Raw genomic sequence first — 27,463 nt, 5'->3', positions numbered from 1 at the left:
TTTTCCTTGTTAAGATTCTGTTTGGGAGAATAATAAAAATGATCAGGACCATGATTCAGCACGCAAAGAAACACCCAGGGGTAGGTTGCATTAAGTTTATGTAAATGATGAGTGTTTCTTTTGAAAAGTAGTATGTTTTACCTGGGAGTTAGGAACTGCCAAAGTTAGAATTTAATTTATTTTTTTAATAAATCCGATAAGCCATAAACATGCATATAAACAGTATGAATGTGATTCTACTATTCAAAACAATTTGTAAGAAAATAAAATGTCTTAAGCATAAAACATACAACAAAAACGGCTGCTTTTATTTCACCTTTGAACAATTCTAAAAAAAAATTTGATTAAAACATTCTGGAAAAAGAAGAAGAAGGTAAAAATAGATCAACATTAAGTTTCACTTGTTCCAACCACAGCAGAAGGGGGGCATTTCTACTGACAGTTTTAAAGTTAAAAAGTGGAACTGACACAATTACTTTAACTCATAACTCCTCGCCACATTAATTTGCTTTAATTTCATATTATATAAAGACAGACACAAGCTCTCTGTGCTTGTTTTTCACCCCCTCTGTTGCCTCAGAGCTGTACGGAGGGTGACCCAAATTCATGGACTGACAGGGTTGACTTGGCCGTGCACCAGAAAAGTAATAAGGGCAGCATCAGTATCGAACCCCTGCGAGTATAAAACACTTCCTATATCGGTCAGGCTGGACGGTGAAAGGTGAAACGCTCGGCTTGTGTCACGCAGCATGAGGAGTTCATCACGGAGCAGACAGTTTCCAACAGTCAGGCGTTTCTTAAGTCTGTTTTTTTTTCTTTTGTGTGTGTGCATGTGTCAGATCAAAGCTGACCTGCTTTTCTGTGTGCTTGTGTGTTGTTGTTTGTGTTTACTCTGGCGATGACAAGAGGAGATGCCTCTGCAGCAGCCAGGGTTCAGACTCTCTATGAACCAATTTTCAAGGTTATAAAGACGTTCCAAGAGACGTGCACAGGGTATACTGTAGAAAGCACTGATATGACCTCAAACATGTAGCTGACAATAATCAAACACATGCAGCTTTTTATTTTAAGGCTGAAGTGTCTGAATCTCTGTCGGGCAAATAAATGATTATAGCAGGATTAGTTTTTTGTTTCAATTCAGTTCAGTTTATTTATTTAATGACAAGTCATCTCAGTGCACTGAACAGAAACATTCATATACATAAAAAGTAAGTTAATAACATTAATTATCTGAGGAGCAGACTGCTTTGAATTTAAATTCATCACAGACTCTCATATTGAGCAAGCATGAAGGCGACAGTGGAAAGGAAAAATTCCCTCATGAGGAAGAAACCTTCAGCAGAACCAGGCTCAGGACAAGTGATCATCTGCTTTGACCGGCTGGGTTTGAGAGGAACGGGAAGGAGGAACAGATACACAATGGCAGGTTGAGAATCACATGTTAAGATAGAAATAATTTCAAATGAAAACTATTCAATTTTAACAATTCATTTAAAGAAATGAGGTCAATTTGTCCACAATAGTCTAAACCTATGGCAGCATAACAAGCCAACCCTAACTAAAGGATTTATCAAAAAGGAAAGTCTTAAGACCAGTCTGGACAATGTGTCAGCCCAATGGACAGAAACTGGAAGTTGGTTCCACAAGAGAGGAGCCTGATAACTGAAATATCTTCCTCCCATTCTGCTTTTGAAAACTCTAGGAACCACAAGTAAACCTGCAGTTTGAGAGCTAAGTGCTCTGTTAGGAAAATATGAAACAATAAGATCTCAAATATAAGATGGAGCTAGGGTGTTGAGGGCTTTGTAGGTTAGAAGTAAGATTTTGAAATAAATTCTGGATTTGACAGGGAGCCAATGGAGAGAAGCTAAACCTGGAGCAATATGATCTCTCCTACTAACTCCAGCTAAGACTCTGGCAGCAGCATTTTGGATCAACTGAAGATTTTTTTAAAGAAGTATTTGGACAAATAAAACATTGCAATAGTCCAGTCTAGATGTGACAAATGCATGAACCAGTTTTGCGGCATCATTTTTAGATAAGATGTTTCTAATTTCATACATAGTTTCCTTTGGTTTATTGGATTGGAGGTTTTAATCAAATATTTTGCACAATGTTTCACTCTTGAACCATGAGTTGGGGACAATATACAGACACTACGGCACCAAGTTTTAGGTCAACATTGGTAAAATTGGCTGAGTTAGACATTTGTGTGTTGCCTCAGCTCTGTTGCTTGTGTCAGCTGTCTTGAACCAAGCTATAGACGAATATTCAATGATTACTTCAAGTTTCATCAAGAGCCCATTTTGAGATCAACCCAGCCCATGACTCAGCTTGCACCTTTGAAAACTGAACATTTAGTTTTAAAGCCATGAGACGTGAGGAAAACTTTCAAAATCATTAGTTCCAGTGCCTGCGCTTGAATATATGCAAAGATTCCACTGATTGAATATTTGAGGAGATATATGCTACCAACAAGGATACATCTTTTCCTAGTACGTTAGTGATCATTTTAGCAGGATGGTGTCCAACATGATAAAAGGAATATCGCTCCAATGCAATTGAATAATTTATATTTAATTATATTGATTGATTAAATAAAGCATTTCATATACTTGTATTTTTAATAAAAGTTCAAACAAATGATTCATACTAAACGCATACTATCATTTGTACTAAACTAAGATGTAGTTCTGTTTTTTTTTTTTCCTCTTTCTTCCCCCACAAAAATTTCTGGAACTAGTTTGTTTTGAGTTGTTTGGTCCTGAGAGGTTTCTGAGTGTGGAGCTGAGGGAAACAAGATTTGGTTACAGCAACTTCAATGTGGCGAATCTCAAAACTTATCAGCAGACAGTCTTCTAATCAGCAACAAGGCGAGTGTAACGCATTTAGCAGAGGACAGATGTCTAGATACAGCTGAGTAGAGACATCCTTCAGTTCAACCTGATCAAACTGTCAGCTCGCTGCATCTCCACTAGCTCTGTGTGAGCTGAGACCAGCTGTTCACCAGCGGTGTGACTGTCTAAAACACAGTACCACACAGTAAAAGTACACAGGGAATGTGTGGACGCGTAGCATCAACAAAAAGATGCTTTTCGATTTTCAAACGTTCTCCAGCTGTTTTTTTAAGATGGCACATCACATTCTCATGGCCCCCTTCTGTGCTTTTTATTCTCAATATTGTTTTATTTCATTATGCACATTTCTGCCTGACAGGTATAGTGTTTTATAAATCGGATTTGAACCAGCGACCTTCTGTTTGAGAGGCAACAGCTCTACCAACTGTGCAATCATGCTGCCCCCACCATTATAACTTTGGGGTTTGGGACTAATTTCTTTCTCCTCTTCTGTCCTCAGCTGATCCCTCTGTTTTTCTTTTTTACTTTGGGCGTCACAGGAGCTGCGCTCTACCTGATCCGACTGGCAAGAGGGCCTCATGTCATCCATCCATCCATCCATCCATTTTCTTTACCTGTTTATTCCATTTTGGGTCACGGGGGTCGCTGGTGCCCGTGTCCAGCAATCACTGTGTGAGGGGCGGGGTACACCCTGGACGGGTCGCAAGTCCATCACAGGGACACATAAAGACAAACGAGACAAACAACCATTCACTCTCTCACTCACACCTAGGGACAATTTAGAATTACCAATCAGCCTAACATGCATGTTTTTGGACTTTGGGAGGAAACCGGAGCACCCGGAGAAAACCCACGCATGCACGGAGAGAACATGCAAACTCCACCCAGAAAGGCCCCTGGACCAGGGTTTGAACCAAGGACCTACTCGCTGAGAGGCAGCAGCTCTACCAGTTGCGCCACCGTGCTGCCGGCCTCATGTCATCCATCCATCCATCCATTTTCTTTACCCGCTTATTCCATTTTGGGTCACGGGGGTCGCCGGTGCCCATGTCCAGCAATCACTGTGCGAGGGGCGGGGTACACCCTGGACGGGTCGCAAGTCCATCACAGGGCCACATAGAGACAAACGAGAAAAACAACCATTCACTCTCTCACTCACACCTAGGGACAATTTAGAGTTACCAATCAGCCTAACATGCATGTTTTTGGTCTGTGGGAGGAAACCGGAGTACCCGGAGAAAACCCACGCATGCACGGAGAGAACATGCAAACTCCACCCAGAAAGGCCCCTGGACCGGGGTTTGAACCAAGGACCTGCTCGCTGAGAGGCAGCAGCTCTACCAGTTGCGCCACCGTGCTGCCGGCCTCATGTCATGTAAGTATTTATTCCAGCTTCATGGCAACTTTTGCAAACCTGTTTGTAGTATGACATATGCTGGATATATTCATACATTTTTCACGAGTTCTTCATCTTTCTGACTGTGTAAATGTCGTGCGTTGAGTTTAACAGAAATGCGAACGAGAGACGTTATTTATCTTTGACCCATCAAATGAATGCGGTCATTTATTTGCAGAATCAAAGTTTAACATCAAACATTTACATTAATTTGGCAAAATATGAAAACAATAACAATGGCAAGTTCACAGAAAGTGGACAATACGGCGATTGTCCTCACTTCTCAGCAGAACAACAGACATCAATCACACGGCGGTGATTGAGAACTTTGCTTCAGATATTTCTAAAATATCTGTAATGATTTTAGGAGAAAGGAGAGTTTAAGATGGAAAATGGAGATTTATCTTACAGAGAGATGTGTGAGGGAGTTTATCTGTGGGACCAGAACAACACGCTCTTTGGGGAATCAGCTTGGCCACGGTACACTTGGTCGAAATAGAACCTTCTACCTGGTTGATGATAAAATCAGCGTCGGCGTAGGGTTCCTTTCTGACTCTTTCAGCGTCTCCATGAGGACAGCCAAACCCTTAGAGAGTCGTGCGAGGTTATCCAAACAGAAGTCATAACTCCCAAAATCCTCTCTGCATCCTGGAATGTCAGAATTCTGAACTCCTTCAGAACTCTCTTCAGAGAGTTAAACTCTGGAACTCTTCTCCATGAGCTGCATCAGAGAGTTTTTCATCTCTCTTCTCCAGGAGAACTGCAACTCTTTGTAACTCTTTAACTCTTTAACTCTTTTACCCTTTAACTCTGGCGAGAACCGGGAAGTTGCCACATTTAAATGAGTTGACTTCCGGGTCATTTTAGAGCTTTCTGATTGGTGGATGGACCAGATCAGAGGTGTGGTTTGTGATGTAAGGTGTTATCAAAGTCAAGGGCAGAGAATGAGATTACTTAAAACAGACAGAAAGATTATTGGAGAAAACGAGACTTCGTGGAGCCTCTACTCTGATTATCTGCTGTAAAGATTAAACATGACATTTCTTCTCAGTAAACATTTTAGTTGACCGAAGCCTGAACTTTAACATACTTACAAATTTGCTCATTGAAGACAGAAAAATCAAGAAATGCATATTACCCTGATTTCTTCTTTGAATGAGGAATAAAAATCATTACTTACTGTTTATGTAAATAAAATGAGTAGTTCTCTTCAACCTGTAAACATTGAGTGAACTAACACAATTTGATTATCAAACATTTGTAAAATAGTAATGATTACAGAGGATTGTCTTTTCTACTTGATTAATTCAAGAAAGAAAGTCTCCAGATGGCTCAAACTGTATTTCTGGATGCAGATCAATGAAATAACAGTCTCTGTCCATCTGGTCAGTTTTGACATAGGCCTAGTCCACTACATGTTTAATGTGAACAAATATAAACTGTTTGTTGGTGTTACCTGGTCCCAACGCTTGGCAGCTAAAGACGTCTTCTGTAAAGATCCTTTTAATACCAGCTGTTTGATTGAACATATTCTTCCAATGTTTATTCATGTTCCAGTAAGAAATGCTCATCACCACTCTTAAATCTTTTTAGATTTGATAAGAATGGGTTTTTTTAAAATTCAGATTTATTAAAAAGTGAATCTGTTGCATGATTTAGTTTGGATTTATCTGTGGCGAAACGATGAACCATGGCCGAGCTCATCATCCAGAGCTGCAGACTTTACATTTCCCCCTTCTGGCATAGACAAAAATTACAAACCCTGTTTGTGCTTAGAGAAAAGATAATGTCTGATCAATTACTTTAAAAATACTGTATTATCCTAACTAGACTTTTCTTTAACCTTTTCTGTGCTTTCAAACTTCACCACTCCAGTGTCTGTATTTTTCTCCATCCCTTTAGACAATGGATTCAAAAAAGTAAAAACATCAAGATTTAGTTGGCAATCCTCAACAATAATAATAACAATTTATTCAATTTGTACTGCACTTTACATTTTACAATCTCAAAGTGCTACAATATAAAATATCTAAAGAGAATAAAATATGGACTAATAAATACAAAAAAAAATTAAAAGCTAAAAAACTTAAAAAAAACCTTGCAGGATTAAAATACTTTTAAACACTATAAAATGTTTTAAATAAAAAAGGTCTTCAGTTCTTTCTTAAAACTTTCTGTAGTCTGGGGTATCCTTAGAAGTGAGTGATAAGAAGTGCTTTATCAACATACTTTATGTTCATGTTTTAAACACATTCAAAGTCAAAGTAAATGATAAAGTAAATAAAAAAAATCTCAAAACTCAGCTGAAAGAATTGTAGCTGCTTGCATCTGTAAGCTAGAAAACGTCGGTACAAATGTGGGTTAAAACTAGTCAATGTCTGACTGATGCAAGAGTTGATTCATTTTTTATTTTTTTATTGCTTACATTAGAAATCCAATTGAGTTTTAAAAAGTAATTTGTTCAGTGGTGCCAAAACACAAAATATGAATGCATTAATTTTATTACGAGTTAAACAAATCTTGACTTCCTTAATTAAACTGGTAAATGTTGGTGTTTTTTTAATTAAGTGTATGGTCCCCCACCCCCATTTATGTTAAATGTTATTAGGAAAAATAAAATAAACCAAACACCCTGAAAACCTGAAATTATGACGCTAACTAATAAATGCAAATATAAGTGCATTTACTTTGATGCTTTAAGTAATAAATGTCAGACAATTAAAAAAAAGCAAATTTAGGCTCAAATAAGAAAAACCTTTAAAATGTGGACATTTTAGAACTGCACCCACCCTGGACTCTGTGACCACACGTACAGTAAATGTAGATGGATTATGTCCCATTTCAGGCCCGTTTTTCTGAGGGTCAGACATAAAGCCTGACCTCATCACCAGCTGCTGATGAGTGTTGTGGTCAGTGGCCCCCTCTCAGGCTTTGGAGTGTTTGTTGTAATGGACACAGGAGGAGGAGGACACACACTCCTGCTGCCATCTCTGTCTTTTTGTTTGTGCTTTGGCGACATGTGTTGCCGGAGGGGGAAGTGAAGGGATGGACAGTCGCAGTGGAGAGCCGTGAAATAAATCCAGACTTTGGTTAATGAACAGGGGAGAACTGCCAATTCACTGGGCTGAGTTCATCATCTAATCATGCTCCTCTCTCTCTCTCTCCATCAGATGTAAGAGTCCCATTTTGTGTTGTCTGTCCTTCTGCTCCCTTTTAGTCGTTACATCATCTGCTATTCTTTCATTCTGCACCAATTGCCACGCTGCTCTTCGCCTTGTACTTTCTTTTAAAAACACATTTATTTTGTTCTTTTCACACTTTCCAACATGCTGCGAATCTTGTCACATTTGAAGCCTCTGGGACAAAAAGACCAACCCTGAGCCCTGGAACAAGCTTGATCCAACCTATCAATACAAGGTGACAACTCCCATCACACGCTGCAAGACTGCCGTTCTGCTCGCACAAACTGCCAGAAAAATAATCCAGACAAGAATGGCGTAATTTCTCTCAAAATCCCACTCAATCATTATGAGCTTAAAAGCTCCCCAAAATAGGAAGTTAAACAAATCTGTGCTGGAAAAAATAAATAAAGAATGCGCCCAGCCTTCTTCAAACAAAGAGACAAATTGTTACGTCCTTTAAAAAAAAATCTAGAAAGCTAGAAAGAAAATGGCATTCCACTAACGTTGAAGAATTTTACTTACTGTATCTTGGAGAGATAGCCTGCTAATGCATAAAAAAGTGCTTCGTAAAGCTAGAACTTTATATTATTCACCTTTAATTGATGAGAATAAAAATAACCCCAGGTTCCTTTTCAGTACCATAGCTAGTCTAATGAAAAATCCCATCTCTGTTGATTCATGTATCCCTACAACTATAAACAGTGATGAGTTCATGAGATTCTTTATAAATAAAATTATTTTAGGGAAAAAATTCAAACCAACATTCCTAGTATCACCTCCGGTTCCGTGTCAGATGAGACAACTTAAAAAAATGTCACTAGAACCTGATTTATGTTTGTGGACAGTTTTTGTCCAGTTGAGCTCTCTGAATTGTCAAAGACAAGCGAGATAAAAGCTGAATCTCTTGGCAGTGTAATAAAGTCAAAGGTCTTGATAAAGTCATGAACACGTTGCAACATTCTGAATCAAAAGAGCCGAAAACAACCATTTAAAATCATTCTTCTGGATGATGTATTTTTTTCAGAGAAATGAGGATTTTCTGAGGTTTTCAAGGCTCGAGTACTTGCCTGTGGAATTGAAGTTGCAGCAGACAAAAGGTCACGACTCGACATGTTTAATTCTCCGCAGCAAGGCAAAAGGTCTCGCATCAGAATTCCACTGCCGTTTAAACAATAATCATAATGAGGAGGGAGGGATGCAAGCCTGAAGAAAGGGTGATGCTTTCAATGGCAGATCTGGAAATATACACAAGGAAAATATACTTCTAATATTCAAATACCTTCGTGTTTCATTAGCCGTGATTTATGCATTCTGTAAGACTTCATGGCACTGAAAAAGATCTAGAGGAATATAAAGAATAAGATGGCAAAACCATGATAAATGTTTGGATGAGTGTTTGCTGAAGAAAAAAAGGGCAACATTTTAAGACGTGCATGCCCTCTTGAAGACAGCGCTGTTAAATTTAATTTAAGCAAAGCAGATTTAAATGTATTCCACCTTCTCCCCACAGTTTGTGGCCGTCAAAACGGACTACAAGAGTCTGAAGAAAGACAGACCCGACTTCTAAAAAAATAAAAATAAAAAGTCCTCCTGGAAACTCCAGGGGCACCAAGTCTGGCAGGACCCCCTATCCAGCTGTCACCTCACTGATGCTGAACTTCCTGTCTCACGTTGTGCAGAAATAAATGAATATTGTAAAGAAATTTTAAAAGATCACATGAATGCAGTTTTCGAGGCTGATCATCATGGTACAGTAAACGTTTGTGGGAAAAGTTTTTTTCTTCTGCTTCCTTTTTAAACTGGGATAAAAATGTCAGTTTTGTTATTTGTCTTCTATTTATGACTATTAACCCAACGACCATTGTTACTAAAATATGTCCCACACTTCATGTACATTCAAAGCTCAAATGAATTCCTTTAATGTGACATTGAGGAGAATAAAATCTCTCCAGAGTCTGAGCTTTGTGACAGCTTTGTATGGCACTGCAGCTGATAATTAAAGGTCTAGCATACCTTGAAGATTATTGCCCACCACTTTTCTTGCAAAGATTTTAGCTCAAGATCATCTCATGTTGAGAAATGTTATAAAACTTATGATTTTTAACAGATCTTGCAAAACATTATGTTCAATTTCATGCATTGTTGTATCATACTGCATGATCTGTTAGTGATTGGAGGATGTGTTGTGAATGGTTGTCAGCTACTACAATAACTTTTAGCTCAATATCTGTAAAATTCATGCAGTTGTAGCCATTTTTGATTTGGCTAAGGTTGATCAGCTGTGGCAGCCATTTTGAATTGGGGTGACTTCCGAAAAGGTTGTAGATGTACCTCCACTGATTACTTTAAGTAAAGTTGAATAAAATCTTTTCAGTTATTGATGAGATATTTTGCTAAAGTTACAGACAAATGAACACACTCACAAAACGGCTCTGTTCACCTTCCATGGCAGGTGACATAAAAGAACCTTTCTGAGGTTAGCATCTCAAGTATGTTTAGGTGAATGAAGTAGCAGCACCATATTTTCTCTCCAATTTAAAATCAGACCATTCAGAACTGCAGCATCAGTCATGCTCGTCCTCGCTGTGCGTTAGTTTTAAGGTCTAGAGGTTTTGTGATCTCTCTTCTGAAATTTGGCAGAACAAGTGACGTGTCAGCAACAAGCATTCGTGCTGTGTGTGATTAGGTTTGATTTGGTGCGAGTGTCCAAGGACAGAAGGGTCCAAGTGATTCAGTCAAAGTGCATTTTAAGAACGGGAAACAAGCTGCATGTCAGTTTAAACACTAACATGGGAACTGAGTGGTGGTAGACGAAGCCTGACGACAAACAGGAAGTGAACTTTGTTAAACACTCAACGATGAAAAGGATGTTTCAAAATCTATCGTTTTCAATAATGTCTGTTTTGAATAGAGGTATTTTAATTCCCACAGGAATCATTATTTCCCCATCCTCTACGTTTTACTGCAAGTTAGGCTACGTTAGTTAATGTAGCCTACAGTGAGATAACATGTTGTTTTCTGCCGCACAACATTGTACAACATGGAATAACGAAACAAGTGAAGACAAAAATAATAGATTGCTTAGAGTGGTGCAGTGTTATTCTCTCTTTATTAATAGATTAAAAGCATGTATTATTTTGTGACTTACATCAGTTTTATTAAACATGTATCCTCATGCAACAATGTCAGTCCTGTATATTAGAGGTCAACTGATCATGTTTCCTCCCCCCACAATTACCAGCAACTTTAGAAAACTATAGTTGGCCTACAGTCTATGTCAAAAGCTGATTTTTTTCATCTTTGTATTAATTATCTTAGATGCCAGCTATTAGCAACATAAATATATGCTTTTATTTCTCCAACTTTGGCACATGTAGTTTTTTTGTTTAAATACAAAAAGTGCAAAAGTGCCTTTTATTTTTGGTTTATTGCTCAAACTGGACAATGATTGTGTGCACGTCTTATTCTACAGCTCTAATCTGTAGAAGATCTTGTTTGATTTAATTAGCTAAGTGAGTGGTCAGCCTCTTATGATAAATGAGTATTTTTACTTTCTTTACAGGGTACACGAGTTGAGAACAAGCTTTTAACCACATGCAGTTAAAAACAAACAAAAAAAAGTGCAGAGCACTGAGCTGGCACTATCTGTGCTCGACTCGTGCCGGGTCCGCAAAACACAGACCTTTACTTTTAATTTCCACAGAAAAAAAGCAAAATCAAACACTCTTTACTGAGCTAATCACTTCACAAATCCAGCACCGCTGGGATAAGTAAACCACACATGAACACATGCTGAGACACGAAGCTGCACATAAAAAGGACCAAAATAGAAAATCATGGGGAGGAATGTTTGTGTGGGTCAGAGAGACCGCTTTTAACCTCTGAGAGACTCAGCCCATCAAAAAGAAATTTGTTTTTTAAACTCATGTGCAGAGCAGGAATCAGAATTGTCTACAAATATCCAACTCCTGCTGGCATCCCCCCCCCCCCCCCCCCGCACACACACATACACAGCCTGTTACAGGGATTAGTGAAAGATGCACATTTGTTTGTGCACCTTCACTCAGCATCACCAGACAGCACTAACATCCTGATTTAATGACACAGACCTTTCAGGTTCAGGCCCTGAGCTCTGCTAATACACCGCCCCTTCCAGAACTTCTGGTCCAGTCGCTGCATGGACCCATTTAGGACTCGGAGTGTGTCTGTAAACATTTTTAAACACAAGATGCTTCATCCAACAGTGAGGTGACCTGCCCAGTGGGCGCGGTCCATTGTTAGCCAGTGAGCTTTTGTGCATGCACGCACAATTACATAAAACAGTTAAAACCTGCTGATAGGTAATCAGCCACCAAAGCATCACACTGGGGCATATCTTAGAGATACACACACACATGCATGCACATGCAGCACTACAGATATTATAGCCAAACAGCATCAAGTGCGAGCAGTGAAAATTCATTCAACCTTTATTTAGACAGGTAAATCTCATTGAGCCTCGAGGACTCATTTACAAGAGAGACCTGATTTCAACAAAGAATGATGACAATAATGGACAACAGTGACAACAATAAACAGTTATAAAAAGTCATACTCCAGTTATTTTTTTGTTGTTTTTTTTTTAAACAAATAGGATGGCAAAAAAAAAGTAAAAAAAAACAGCTAGATTCTAAAGCGAATGTAGAAAACTAAAAACAGGAACATCCCTGCATTGGTCCCTGCCAGGTGTCCAACAGATTCTTAAAGACACTTAGAGAGGTCAAGGTCGAGAGCTTCAAATCTTTTTGTAAGATATTCCAGGAAACAGGAGCGGAGTAGGAGAAGGCCCTTTTGCCAAGTTCAGTCCTCACTGAGGGAACACTGCAGGTAATAATGTCCTGAGATCGCATGACGTAGCTGCACTCACGCAGAGACATGTAGGAGGAGATGTATGAAGGCAGCAGACCAAGAAGTGATTTAAAGATGGAAAATGTACCAGTGAGAGAGTCTGCGTGAAGTTAATGATGTCCAGTTAACCAGTGAATACAGGGTGCAGTGGTGGGTATGATAATCACAGCCAGTTATGAATCTTAGTGCACCATGATAGACAGCATCCAACATCTGCAAGGTTCTTGTAGGAGCGTTTATGTAAATAATGTCACCGTAATCAATGGAGGGAAGGAAAGTCATAGATACAAGGCGTTTCCTGCCATTTAGGGTTAGACAGGATCTGTTTCTGAAAAAGAAACTCAGTTTAACTTTCAGTTTCTTTATCAAGTTTTCCACATGGAGCTTAAAAGAGAGATACGAGTTGACCAAGATACCCATATATTTATAGGAATCAACAAACTCAATCGGGACACAATTTGAGGATAAAATCGGAGGAAGAACTGCTGGGACCAACTTCCTATTTGAAAAAAGCATCCCTTTGGTTTTGTCGGCATTTAGGACAAGTTTGAGGCGGATCAAATCAGTCTGGATGATGTTGAATGCATATTTCAAAAGCTGGAAAGCCTTATCAACAGTTTTAGCTCAACAATAAACAACTGTGTCATCAGCATGGAAATGTATGGATGCATTAGGGATGTTTTTCCCTACATTATGTATGTAGATTGTAAAGAGGGTGGGTCCTAAGACTGAGCCTTGTGGTACACCATTGTTGACTGTTAAATAACTGGAGGAAGGACCATTATGTTGAACACATTGCCTGCGGTCTGAGAGATAGTTAGAGAATGAACCAATGGTGTGTTCTGAGAAACCGATTTCTGAGAGTTTATGACACAAGATGTTATGATCCACAGTGTCAAAAGCTTTAGACAGGTCTAAGAAAAGTGCAGCACAATAATCCTTAGCATCCAGTGCTTCAACAACGTCATTAAGAACCTTCAGTGAAGCAGTTGTTGTGCTGTGTTGTTTCCTGAAACCAGATTGATGTGGAGGGAAGATGTTAAATGATTCCAGGTATTTTTTGATTTGAGAGTTTATCAGTTTTTCTAGAACCTTGGCTAAAATGCAGAGTTTAGTGATTGGCTGATAGTTGTTCAGTGAGGTGGGGTCACCTCCTTTCAGCAAAGGATGAACAAAGGCTGTTTTCCAAGTGTGTGGAATGGAGTTTTGGCTTATGGAGAGATTGAAGATGTGGGTCACAGGGACTGTGAAGATATGAGCAGCAAGCCTTAAGAAATAAGGTGGAAGTTCATCTGGACCTGCAGATTTTTTAGGATCAAGACATTTTAACAGTTTATTAACCTCACTAACTGAGAACGGAGAAAAAGAGAAGGTGTGATTAACTGAGAATTGACTTGTAGGAGGGATTTGATTTGTACATTGTTTGATTATTAAGTGAAGTGGTTGATTTTACATTAGTAACTATGTCAAATAAAGAACTAGAAGCAACAAAATGTTTGTTAAAACACTTCAGGATCTCGTGCTTATTTGACACAGGAACAGAGTTAATGAGAAGTTGTGATGGGAGGACAGATGATTGGGGGGTGCCTGAGAGAGATTTGATAGTTTTCCAGAATCTGTTGGGGTCATTTAGATTTTTGGAGGTCTGAGATAAGAAATAGTTGCATTTTGCTGCTTTGACAGCAGTTGTAAATTTATTCCTCATCTGTCAAAAACTCAATCAATCAGTGTCTGAGTCAGATATTCTTGCTGCAGCCCAAAGATGATCTCTCCTGTGCAGGAGGTCAGCTAGCTCTGGAGTAAACCAGGGGCTGTCTCGTCCCTTTATTCTGAACTGACGAAAAGGAGCATGTTCGTTCACAAAATAAATGAAACTATTATGAAAATATTTCCAAGCGGAGTTCACGTCATCAATTAATAGAATACGATGCCAGTCAAAGTGAGACAGATCCCAGAGGGATGACTGTTCACAAAAATGTTTCAGATCCTTTTTTTGATTAATCTGGGCTTAGAAGGTGGAAGTTTAATATCTCTGACAGCCGCTGTCACACAATGATCACTCAAAATTTTAGCAAATACACCTGTACCAGGGAATTTGTGAGGCATATTTGTTAGAAACAGGTCTAAGATGGAGGACTTTTCAGGATGTTTTTTGTTTAATCTAGTCGGAGAGTTGACCAATTGGGTAAGATTGAGAGACAGGCAACATTCCTGAATTTATCACAGAGGGGGGTCGACTTACCCCAGTCAATGTTGAAATCTCATGCCAAAAAAATCTCTTTGAATTTTAAATTACCAAGAAATTCCATCAGGGAGGACAGAGCCTCAGGTGTTGTTGAAGGTAGACGATAACAACAGACTACAGATAAAATCTGGCCTCCATTCAAAGTGATGTTTACAGCTAAGGCATCAATTTGTTTGGGAATTGTTTTAGAAGACACAAGACTAGCAACCAGAGAATCTCTGATATAAATAGCGACTCCTCCTCCCCCCTCCCTTTTTTGACGATCACAGCGGTAGATGTTAAATCCATTGATTGCCAGGTCATTATTCAGTACAGATTTGTTGAACCAGGTTTCAGAGATGAAGATTACATCTGCCCCAGAAAAGCTTACCAGAATTTTCAAGGCATCAAGTTTTTTCAGAAGGCTACGTGCGTTTACAAGCAGAAAATGAAGTCCAGACATGTTTTTAAAGTCATTTGGTATGCTGTAATTAGTGCCAGAAAATCCTCCTGAGATGAAAGGCATGATCCTAGCTCGTTTCAGGTCAACAGGGGACAACAGCGTGATCCGGAATAAAAATAATTATTATCCAGGTGAGTTTGGATGGAGGCCTGTAGCAACTTCGATGCAAACTCTGAACTTCTCTCGAGCACCACGCAGCGCTGCTCCTCCGCTTCTCTGCACGTCACCCCAGCACCCGACAGCACGAGAGGCACCCCCGGTGAAAACTATGAGACTGACCGGAGAGGCTGAAGCCGTCACTGGTCTGGTCCGGTTCTGCTCCAGTCCGGCTCCGGCGCTCCACTGCGTTTCTTAAGTTAGTGCACATCACCTGCTGCCTTCCATGCTGTTTTTAGATTAATTCATTTGTTGTTGAGAAATGTGTGTGAATTTACAATCTAATGCGAGGTGGAATATTGCAACATGTGTTAGCACTCAGAATCTGTACATGGATATTACCACATCAAAATTAATTAAGCTCAAAGTGCCCATTACTTGTGCTGGTTTAAGTTGTTTAGCTGTGGCAGCCATCTTGAATTGGGTTAAACTGTAAATGAATTATGGTATATTCAAAAATGACCATGAGCTTTATTAAAAACTGTTCGTAGTTCTTGAGATTATTTGTTAAAGCTACAGACAGAATGCGCACAGGGGAAAAAATATTCAACACTTGCAGGTAGCAGGTCATAAAATCTAAACAATGTTTTGGCAAAATAAAACATTTTAGAGTCGATAACTTTTTAATTTTCTATTACCCATCCAGGCAGCACGGTGGCGCAACTGGTAGAGCTGCTGCCTCTCAGCGAGCAGGTCCCTGGTTCAAACCCTGGTCCAGGGGCCTTCTGGGTGGAGTTTGCATGTTCTCTCCGTGCATGCGTGGGTTTTCTCCGGGTACTCCGGTTTCCTCCCACAGACCAAAAATATGCATGTTAGGCTGATTGGTAACTTTAAATTGTCCCTAGGTGTGAGTGAGAGAGTGAATGGTTGTTTGTCTCTATGTAGCCCTGTGATGGACTTGCGACCCGTCCAGGGTGTACCCCGCCCCTCGCACAGTGATTGCTGGACATGGGCACCAGCGACCCCCGTGACCCAAAATGGAATAAACGGGTAAAGAAAATGGATGGATGGATGGATTACCCATCCAGTGATTAATGATCCAAAAGGACTTTAGCCCATTAATGTGGTCAGTATTTTTCCCTATACCTCTTTTAAATCAAATTCAGAGAGAAGTGGTTCTGTTATGTATCTTTTACTCAATTATACATAATTTTGTCACCCCCACCCTCGAACGTACGACCATTTTCAGATACCATCTGAACATCTGCAAAACATCAGCCACATCAACTTATTTTTAATGCTTTTCTTTAATCATTAATTTTGCTAACACTACAACTGTAGGACCTTCACTATCCAAGCTGTACATTACTTTTCCAAAACACTAATATAAACAAGCATTCAGATTCAAGTTCCTCTGTGTGAATAAGATTATTACACAAGCAAAGATGATTTTCTCTTTTTTTTTTTTATATATATATATATATATTTTCACACATTGATGGCAGAGCATTTGAACTCGTGAGAGAAGCAGGACTAAAACTAAGAAAGACCATCTCCTTCACGACAACATCCTCTCTGAAGAACCAGAGTAGATATTTTTAGATGAGGATTAATTTTAATGGGCGAGATAAGAAGTGAAGTAATGAATGGAAGGGGGAGGGTGGACGAATAAATAAGTAAATAGGACATGCTGCAAAACAGGAGGCAGTGGTGGCTGCGCTGGTGAGGCCCTGGGCAGATCCATTGATATAGTTGATAGTGAAGCCTTTTATCATTTAAAGGTTTTCCTCCTAAAGCTGGAGAATCAAAATCACATGTTCAGAACTTCACATCAGGACATTTGAGGGACGGGTTGTTAGGATAATACAGGTTTCAACGCTCTTCCCCCTTTCTTCTACCTATTTAAAATAACAATATTAAATAATAATAATAATTCAAACCTTATTTTGGAGAAAAATGCAGTCGTTCGAATTAAAGGCCTATATTCTGTGAAGGAAAGTACATCTGCCATTAAAATAAGTTTTATAGATGTAGCCGTTTTACGCACAATCTCATAAAATGTTGTGAGAGCTATTCACACTCAGTATGTGTTGAGGACTTTTCTCAGCTACTACCACATCAACCTTCAACTCACTGACTGTATATTTGACTGAGGTACAACTATTTTTTTTTATTGGCTAATGTTGATTAGCAGTAGCTTAGACTCAAATCAACCCATTAAGATGTAGACAGACTCCATTATGTTGATTACTTTCTAGGTTTTATTAAAATTTGATCAACAATTTGTAAGATATTTTGCTAATGACAGACAGACAGATAAACACACACACCCTTCCCACAATACATCTCAGAAATATTTATCTTTCCCTAATCTGTAAAACTACAGAAGATACAGAAGAAGATTAGGGCCATGGTGCAATTTTTTTTCTTAATTCAGAGAAAAATCTCTGAATTCTGAGATTCTGACTTTTATCTCAGAATTAAAGAAAAAAAATACATATTTCTTATGTAGTAAACATTTGTACAAAATAAATAAGTTAAACCTTTACCTGCCTATGTTATTTTTATGGAAATGTAGAAAAAATAGTTCATATTTTCATGGTGTTTCAACAGAGGTCACGACATAACTTGGCAAATCAATATCACAGCTGCCTGAATAAACAGATGCCATCAAAAATATGAAACAAAGAGGCAACATGAAGTCCCCAAAATACCAGCGACACCTTCGCCGTGTACAGAACGAACAAAGTGTGCAGCTCATAGAAAGCAGGACGAGGGTTTATGCCGAGTTGTCAGTTTTGTTGCTTGAGGAGCGTGAAAAATTTATTTTGGATGTGAAAAAAGTAAGAATTATAAATAATAAAATAAAGCAAGTTTCTATTATTAGATCCATGCTGCAGGTGCGGGGAAAAAAACAAACACACGCCAGGTACAAAGAAGAAAATATCTGTTTAAATTAGAAATAACCATCTTTTACACCCCCCCCCCCCCCCCCCACACACACACACACACACACACATACACAACATATAGTGGATGTAGGATGCAGAGCAAACTCTGCCTCTGAAAAATAAATACAGGAGGACTTGCTGTCTAATGGCAGGCAGGGGGTGACTTCTGCAGTTGGGAAAAATAAGTTTATTTATACATCTGGGGAGAAATTCTCGTATCAGCCAAGTTTTGATTGACAAGCTGCAACCCAGTAGGAGGGCCAGCTTTACACAATACTTCGGCAGACCCAGCGCTTGCTCAGAGCTTCTGGTTTTAAAACACCAAGACAGAGACGGCTAAAACCCTGAACTTGACGTCTCCAAACGATTCGGCGCTCACACAATTAATAAATTATGTGACTTTTGCTTTTCTGATTCATGTTCAATGCATGTTGCTTACCAATTTCTCTGTTTACAAGTTACCTTGTGGGAATCCCATAGGATCAAATTCCACAGATGGAACCATCTATTTAGTGCTTTAATGCCGATAAATCACGTGTTTGATTATTATAGTGATCCATTAGAGCAACAATGGGTGCACTGTAGAAGGATTAGGATTATTGAACATCCACTTGCGCTGAAGTGAGAGCACTTGTTTTTCCATTATTGGCTAATTGCAGTGCATTAGTGTGGCCTGAACGTACAAATAAGACCTGGAACATGGTTACATCTGAACACACGGCTCATCTCGTTTATATTTAGATCCTTTTACTTTACGTGGTCATATCAACTGCTGCCAGCTTTAATTATGACAGGTAATGAAGTGACAGAGATACACTTGTGTGTACTGTGTCGACACAAACCTAATCCCACACAGACAAGACGGGCTGAAGACACTTATCTAATTAATTGCTGACAGTGTCATTTATCCCTCTCCTCATTAAACAGACATGATTTATTGTCAGATCAGCCACCAAGGGAATTTAATTTGATCATCTTTTCATTTCAGTCTCCATGTGTACATGTGTGTGTTTTCTGTTAAGGCAGGGGGTGGATCTGAGGAAGTTTTAAGGCCATGATAGATGACAAACATTACATGAAAACATACCTGGTTGGATATACTGTGTACAATTATGACAATTACAACGAGGAGTACTTTTTCATTTCACTTTTCTTGTTTATGAACCTGATTATTTTACAAAACTATTTTAATAATCCTCTCTGCTGTTGAACTAATGCAACAAAAATGAATGAATGAAGAGAACAAATAGATCAACTTTTGCACAGGAGTTCATTACAGAAACTGAACACAGGACACCTTTGACTCAAATACATTTTGAACACCAACAATGTGGAGTTGGATAGTTAGGTCATCAACAAAAAATGTGATTACAGATCAGGTGGGTCAGGAGAGATACGAACCAATTGAAGAGCAGCAGCTGAAAGCCTGGAAAATAATTAGAGATGAGCATTTAAACATGCCGGGAATGAGAATAAAAACAATCTAATGAATGTGAAGAAGTGTTTAGCAGAGCTATAATCGACATTTTTGTGGAAGCAAAGCCAGAGAAATGTCCAGTTTGATTACTGGAAAAGTCACAGCTAAGACCTGAAATTCTCCACGTCATAGGTGACGCACAAAAAGCTCATGAAATTATCTGCATTCCTTGATGAAGTGCATATCATCTGCCACTTTTCATGCCAAAGTTTTAAACTCTTTATAAGGGACAAAGCCAGTTTGATCAAACCTGGTAAATTATGTCATTCAATTGAATTCAAAAATACTTTATTAATCCAAGAGGGAAATGTTGTGGTAACTCATCATCCTGGTTTCATTAAAGACTTGTTGTAGATGCTGATGGCTGAGGGCAGGAAGGATCTCTTGTAGCGGTCTGTCCTACAACAGATCTGAAGAAGCCTCTGACTGAAGACACTCTGTTGTTGTATGACAGTCTGATGAAGAGGATGCTGAGGGTTGTCTATAATGTTCTTCATCTTATGAAGAATCCTTCTTTGAACAATCATCTCCAAAGGTTCTAGAGGAGTCCCCAGAACTGAGCCAGCCTTCTTTATGAGCTTGTTGATCTTTTTTAAGTCACTTGCTCTGGTGCTGCGACCCCAGCAGATGATGGCAGAAGAGATAGCGCTCTCTACAACAGACTTATAAAAGATATACAGCATCTTGCTGCAAACATTGAAGGACTTCAGCTTCCTCAAGAAGTACAGTCTGCTCTGTCCCTTCTTGTAGACGCTTCACTGTTGCATTTCCTGTCCAGTCTGTTGTCCAGGTGAACCCCAAGGTATTTATACTTCTCCACCACCTCCACTTCTTCTCCCATGATGGAAATAGGGTTGGACTTGTTCCTATTTCTCCTGAAATATACAATCATCTCCATTGTTTTGTTCACATTCATGATGAGATGATTGTTTCCACACCATGCCACAAAGCGCTCCACCAGTTCCCTGTACTCAGCTTCTTGTCCGTCTCTGATACACCCGACCACTGCAGAGTCATCTGAATATTTCTGCAGATGACAGGAGTCTGTTTTGTACTGGAAATCTGAGGTGTACAGAGAGAAAAGGAATGGTGAGAGTACAGTACCCTGTGGTGCTCCTGAGCTACTGACCACCTGGTTAGAAACACAACCCTTCAGTCTCACAAACTGTGGTCTGTTTGTCAGGTAGTCTTTGATCCAGGTGATTGTTGAGGCCTCCACCTGAGTCTTCTGGAGTTTCTGACAAAGCAAATCAGGCTGGATTGTGTTAAATACACTGGAGAAATCAAAGAACATGACTCTCACAGTGCTGTATGCCTTTTCTAGATGACAGTGAGTTTGCTGAAGCAGGTGTATGAAGGCATCTTCAACTCCAAGTCCACGCTGATAAGCAAACTGCAGTGGGTCCTGATATGTGCTTGTTTGTTTAGTCAGGTGGGTCAGCAGAAGTCTCTCTAGGACCTTCATGATGTGGGATGTCAGGGCAACAGGTCTATATAGTCAGTGAGGACTGATGGGTGAGTTTTCTTTGGCACTGTGACTTATTATTATACTATATTATATATATAATATTATATTATTATTATACTATATTATTTATACTTATTATTATATTCATGTGACTTAAAGAGAGTTCATGCAATCTGTTCACACTCAGATTATGTGTTGAGGATGTTGTTCAGCTACCACAGATCAACTTTGAGCTCATTAGCCATAAAATTATTAATAATTTTCATCTGTAGTCTTTACTGCATGCACTAAAACCCACAAAAATACACCTAAAAGTAGAAGTTTGACCATTCATTGTCACAGCAGTGATTAAAACACAAACAGATCTTTATATATACAAACTGCACTGCAAAATTTAGACAAATTTATTTTCCTCGTATGAACGCTGAATCCAACAGTGCATGAAATGAATGTGTTCAAAAGTAACCCAAAAAATAGTGAAACGTTGGTTCACAAAAACGTTCTATTTGACACTCGGTTGACAGAGAGTGGTCCAAACTAACTTCGCTCTTCATTAATCAATAATTTTGCAGGTTTAATACACAGAGTGGACCGATCCAAGTTCTCAGTCGACGTGAGTGAATCACAAGAACGAAGCTGTCAGTTTAAAACTTACATGTAGAACAAGAAGTCTCCAGCGTCAGTCGGTGAATTCAGAGTTCTTGAAAGGTGCAGAAAGGAAGTCATCCATTGATCCATCTTCAGGCAAGAACAGACACTCTGTACCAGAGCTATTCAACTGCTGGCTCGGGGGCCAAATCAGGCCCTTAGGTGAGCTCAGTTCGGCCCACCAATAGGTTTTTAAATAAAACTAGATTTTAAAGCATAAAACAAACTTTATCACAATAATTGCTGGATGTCCAGCCCCAGAGCTCTTGGCTGCAGTAACTGTGGACACTGGGCGATTTAGGTGAATAGCCATGTTTTATACTCTGGCCTTAACCCACTGTCCTGCATGTCTGAGACGTTCTCCAGCTCCAACACACGATTCAAATAATGGAATTACTTCATCAGCAGGCCATGAAATCCTTCAGAAGCCCATTAAAGATCTTATTAAAAGCAATTGAAGCAGGAAAGTTCTCAAACCTACAGGCCGGTGGAGACCACTAGACATGTGTTGTTGTTTTTTTTTATCAGGCAGGCAGTACAATCCAAAGTCTGTTTTAACAGAGCTAGTTTATCAATCTTTCTGCAGGAGATGTTCTTTTTGAAATGCAAACATGTGAAGAAACAAAGCAGGTGCTCCAACAAAGGGAGCAGTTAATGCAGACTGTAAATCACAAGTACAAAATAATTTTCCTTATTATCCAGAGGTTCTCAGATTTAGGTCAGTTTACTAACAGCAATACAACTGGTGACCAATGCTTAGAGATTTTGACTCATGCAAAATAATAATAAAAAAACAACAATTTGTGAACAGTGATGGACACAAACCTGCACAGCTGTAAACCAAGAGTTTTTCCCAACATGCTTCTGTTCTCTCCTGTTATTTGTATTCATTAAAGGATAATGGCATATGTGGAATGACTCTTTGGTTTATTTTAAAAAGCATAAAGTCCTGGGTTTTCACACAAGACCGTTGCTAAACAATCTGCGCAACAGTAACTTTGTTGTGCTAAGAAATGGTGGAGCTCCCGATTAGAAAGAATATATTTGATTTGTGTTGTGATGGGATGGTTATGCCATGAAAATAATAAACTGCAATAGATCGCTGGGCTTACCATTTAACACTGAGGTTACATTTAGTTTTAGTCAGTAAATGCAGATGAAATTATAAAAACATAAGTTGTAGCTAAATATACACTTGTGTTTGCATAAAAAAAACTTCACAGTTAAATATTCAACCATTTAAATCATGGAAAAACTGGTATAACCTATAAATGAAGACTATAAACTGTAGCACTGAAAAGTAATTTTGACTTTTTAAAAATTGTTTCTTTAATGACAATTCTTTAGACCTAAGAAAAGTCACAGCTTACTACCTACCAGTAATTCAACCTTTATTTATACAGGTTATAGTCTCATTGAGCCACAGGGACTAATTTACACGAGAGACCTGTTTTAAACAAAAAAACACAGATGAGGTACACACAATAGTCATAAAAACATATAAAGTGAAAAGTAGATACAAGTAGTGATATAAAATGAAATAAGCTATTATAAAGTGATGTAAAATACTAAAAACGGGAATATGTCTGCATTGAACTTAGCAATTGTTTAAAATCCCTTAGAGAGGTCAAGGTTGACAGCTTCAGATCTTTTTGCAAGGTGTTCCAAAAAACGGGAGCGGAGTAGAAGGCCCTTTTACCGAATTCTGTCTGCGCTGAGGGGACACTTCAGGTAATGATGTCTTGAGAGTGCACGCTGTAGCTTCACGGACATGACATGTAGGAAATATGACGGCAGCAGACTAAAAAGCGAGTTAAAGACGAAAATGTACCAATGAGAGTCTGCGTGAAGTTAATGACCAGTTAACTAGTGAATACAGGGTGCAGTGATGTGTACAATAATTACAGCCAGTTATGAATCTTAGAAAAAATGATAGTATCCAACATCTGCAAGGTGCTTGCAGGAGCGTTCATGTAAATAATGTCACCAGTCAATGGCCAGAAGGAAAGTTATTTACAATGTTTCCTAGCATTCAGTTAAAAGATCTATTTCTGAAAAAAAAAAAAAAAAAAGTTTTACTTTCAATTTCTTTACCAAGTTTTCGACATGAGGCTGAAGAGAGAGGTGCATCGATCAAGATTTCCAAGTATTTGTAGAAATTGACAAACTCAATAGGAACACCACTCGTAGTCATGATACAAAGGAAGACTGCTGGTACAGACTTGCTGATAAAACGTTAGTTACGTACTGTAACCCCAGATTCTATGAGTATAGGCGTAGCCCTTTTAGAGCTGTCGCTTAGTGGGTTCATCCCGTCATGCAAAGCATCGCACTGAAAAATTTAGTCCACGCCCACCTGTTGTGTGGGCCCCACCCGGTCCGTATAAGTTACGTTAAGAGCGGGTAATCGGCTCCAAAATAGCTTTTTCTTCAGCCATTTAGGAGTCAGTGAGGCACGACGCTTCAAGGGCTACGCCTATACTCATAGAATCTGGGGTTACAGTACGTAACCAACATTCTATTTCGTATAGGCTTAGCCCTTTAAGAGCTGTCGCTTAGTGGGTTAAGGACGAAGCAGATGTAGTCCTCACCTCACTGGGTCCATTCGAACACCATACGAAGCGGCAGCTTGCCCAAAAACATCTTGTCACTCAGCTCTCCATGTGCGTAATTACGTGTTGCGTAATTATGCGTATCATGCACAATCGCATGCTGCGTATGCATTCTGAGTGCATGAACGCCCCGGAAAACTTTCAACGGGAAAAGGAAGATGCTGAAAAGGGGCCATGAACCAACAGATTCACGGCTGATCAATATGAACAGATTAATAATAACTAGTGAATTGATTATTAATCAAATGAACTGATTGGCAACAATAGTCATGAACTGATTAGTGACAATAGAACCAGAACAACAGTCACAACCTGTGACTGATAACATCTCACACTGTAATGCATGCAGTCAGATGTGAGTTTAAATGAGGTTACATCTGTAGAGTCTACCAGAACCGGCTGTGGCCTCGTTCCCAGCAGGACATCACTGCTGGGAAAACGAGGCCAGATGGGATCAGGACAGCAAGCCAGGGTGGAGCCCAGAAACCTTCCCGCTAGATCATCCGATCTGGATCCTGGTGAAAGAGGGACGGAAAAAGTCCCTTCATGTCAGCCGCCTCCTGGATTATGACGGGCAGCTCCAGAGGAGGGCACCGACGGCTGGTAGCGGTGTGGCCGCTGATGCGAATAAGGTTTGGGGAGGGGTGAGCATTCGCTCAGCCCCCCTCGTTCCCACACTATGCTCTCCAGGAGAGTGAGCAGCGGGGGGGGGGGGGGCGCTGCTGACTTTACCTGTCCCAGAGGAGCCATCCGATTCGCTCCGAGAGTCGGCGATAAAAGGAAAATTACAAGATGGCGTCGTCCAGCGTGTAGCGACCCGCCACTGAGAAATATTCCTCTGCGCTTACCTTGAAACAAGACTGCTCGTGTGCTTCTCCTCAGGGAGGAAAATTCACCGGGACGGCAGGAGGTTGGCGTGGCAGGGCCACAGGCAGCCCCAACAAAGGTTGAGCTGGTCAAGCTAGACAACATCCCATCTTCGTTCTTCTGACAGTGCCATTAGCTCGCTGAAGAAAAATGGGAGCCGATTACCCACTCTTAATGTAACTTATACGGACCGGGTGGGGCCCACACAACAGGTGGGCGTGGACTAAATTTTTCAGTGCGATGCTTTGCGTGACGGGATAAACCCACTAAGCGACAGCTCTTAAAGGGCGAAGCCTATACAAAATAGAACCAAAGGGATGTTGTTTTCAAACAGTATTTAGCACCAGTTTGAGACGAAACAAATCTGACTGGAGTATGTTGAATTTCATTCATTCATCCTTTAATGCACTGTAAAAGCTGGAAAACCTTAGCAACTGATTTAGCTATACAATAAACATCGTTGACATAAAAATGTAAGGATGCATCAGGAATGATCTGACCTACCGGTACATTACTTATGTAGATTGTAAAGTGGAGGTGTCCTTAGACTGAGCCTTGTGGTACACCATTGTTGACAGTTAAATGATTCACACAATTATTGCTGCATGCAGAGATTTACCCGCTTACATCAGTTCTAAAAAAAAAACAACAAAAAAAACAAGACAAACCTTTTATTGAATTATGACGTTTTATTAGGACTGTGTTAATACAATTACATCTTCTGTAAAACAGTTTAAAATCGTTGCAGTGTACAACAGTTGATCAATGAACATCATAGCAAAAATACTGACTGGTAGATATTGGCAAATACATTTTTTAATAAACCCAGATATGGGCATGGTTTAGATTTGCTTTTTCAAAGTTAAAAAAAAAAACTTATATTGTTCAAAATTTTTTCTTAATTGTGCTATTAAGACCATTTGACAAAAATCTTTTCTTCCGCACTGATGCAGTGACAATGACGAGTGAAACTGTGAAACGGTTAAACTAAAACACAAAAAGGTTTAAATTAATCAAACACATTTTGTAGTTTTAATCATTAAAACAATTTAAAAAAAGAAGTCCTATAGACAGATGAAATACAAATAATAAAAAAAGAGCATTGTACAGAAAACTAAATTGAAATAGTGGCAATTTGATATTTATTTATTTTCTAACTATATATATATATATATATATATATATATATATATACATGCATGTTCTTGTAAAAAATCTGAAAGGAAAGTAGGAAGTTTTATAAATGTAACATTTATGTTTCCTCATTTATAACACTACGAAATGGAAGTTTTAAACATTTTATGAGCATGATTTGTAGTGTTGCATAAAGTAAATATATTCAATCCACATTCTGTATTATCTTACTTTAATAAACTTGTTTCTATTTTGAAGTAGTTTTCAAAAAAAGAAAAATAAAAGTTATATTTGGACAAAAACACCTCAGACGAAGCTGTCATCTACAAATCTTACTGTGAAAATAAGAGGAGTGAAGCTGGTTAGGAATCTTAAGAAAAATTAAGACTGTGTGTGTCCTAAAGCTAATATTTTCACTTAGAAAAGTCAGAGACGGAGACAAAATGTTGGTCTTTCTTTGATTTGACATTTTCTTTTTCTTCACGCTTGCTTTAAATGAACAGTGTGAAGACAGCTGAGAATAATCTTCACACAACACAGATAACAGGGTTCTTCTGCTGCACAAAGTCTGTCATCACTTTTTTTTTTGTTTATTTACCTCAAACTGAAGGTTATGATTTTACAAGAATAGACTTGTGATTGACAGCAAAAAGTAAAAAAATAAAAATGTGGTTCCAGAGATCAGACTGGAAAAATTTACTTGAGTCGTTCCAATTCTCAGGCACCATCCACATTTCACTACCATGACATTTTTCCATTTTCACTGTGCACATGCCTGCCCAGCCAGCTGTCTGCCACCTGGCTGTTACAGAGCAGTGGCTCCACGCGGGCTGGCCTAATGGTCGGGGAACCCAGGCATGGGGAACGGCCTGGCAAAAGCCTCGACCCGGTGTCGCAGATCGGCGATACGAGCCACTGTCTCTGGGTCCTGGAGAAGGAAGTTCTTAAAGTCCTGGAGCTTTCCTGAAGGTACAAACATGAAAAGACAATGACTCCGATGAAAGGAAACAAAATGCTTATAGGTGATAAAACAAAAGGAGGGAAACTGATATAATTCAGTCATATTGACATACAAATAATGATCTTCACTCTGGTTTGTTCATCCGTTCATCCACCCATCTATTTATCATTTATCCATCCATCCATCCATCCATCCATCCATCCATCCATCCATCCATCCATCCATCCATCCATCCATCC

General features: G+C 39.2%; 2 protein-coding genes across 2 annotated transcripts in view; one reads left to right on the top strand and one right to left on the bottom strand.

The window, feature by feature from the left end:
- Window positions 1-38: 38 nt before the first annotated feature.
- LOC119412426 (NADH dehydrogenase [ubiquinone] 1 alpha subcomplex subunit 4-like 2) lies at window positions 39-9,003 on the top strand. Its single transcript, XM_037679428.1, has 5 exons — window positions 39-80; window positions 3,358-3,438; window positions 6,038-6,042; window positions 7,608-7,671; window positions 8,947-9,003. Exons 1-5 carry the CDS (start codon window positions 39-41, stop codon window positions 9,001-9,003), a joined length of 249 nt encoding a protein of 82 aa, XP_037535356.1.
- Window positions 9,004-26,394: 17,391 nt separating this feature from the next.
- The window catches only part of shmt2 (serine hydroxymethyltransferase 2 (mitochondrial)), a 24,044-nt gene continuing 22,975 nt past the window's right edge, over window positions 26,395-27,463 (bottom strand). The window contains exon 12 of the mRNA XM_037679427.1: window positions 26,395-27,226. Coding sequence (XP_037535355.1) covers window positions 27,099-27,226 — 128 coding nt within the window. The 3' untranslated portion in view covers window positions 26,395-27,098. The remainder of the gene's footprint in view (window positions 27,227-27,463) is intronic.

This window comes from Nematolebias whitei, chromosome 7 (genome assembly GCF_014905685.2).
Source record: "Nematolebias whitei isolate Nwh7 chromosome 7, NemWhi1, whole genome shotgun sequence".
Lineage (NCBI taxonomy): Eukaryota > Metazoa > Chordata > Actinopteri > Cyprinodontiformes > Rivulidae > Nematolebias > Nematolebias whitei.
This window is presented reverse-complemented; position numbering and strand designations above follow the sequence as displayed.

What these genes read in the sequence shown, in the direction of transcription:
- LOC119412426 (XM_037679428.1), top strand. Translation starts at nt 39, where the DNA reads ATGATCAGGACCATGATTCAGCACGCAAAGAAACACCCAGGG. An exon ending in ACGCAAAGAAACACCCAGGG is followed by an intron (nt 81 to 3,357) that starts GTAGGTTGCATT and finishes TTCTGTCCTCAG; the next exon opens with CTGATCCCTCTGTTTTTCTT. An exon ending in ATCCAACCTATCAATACAAG is followed by an intron (nt 7,672 to 8,946) that starts GTGACAACTCCC and finishes TTCTCCCCACAG; the next exon opens with TTTGTGGCCGTCAAAACGGA.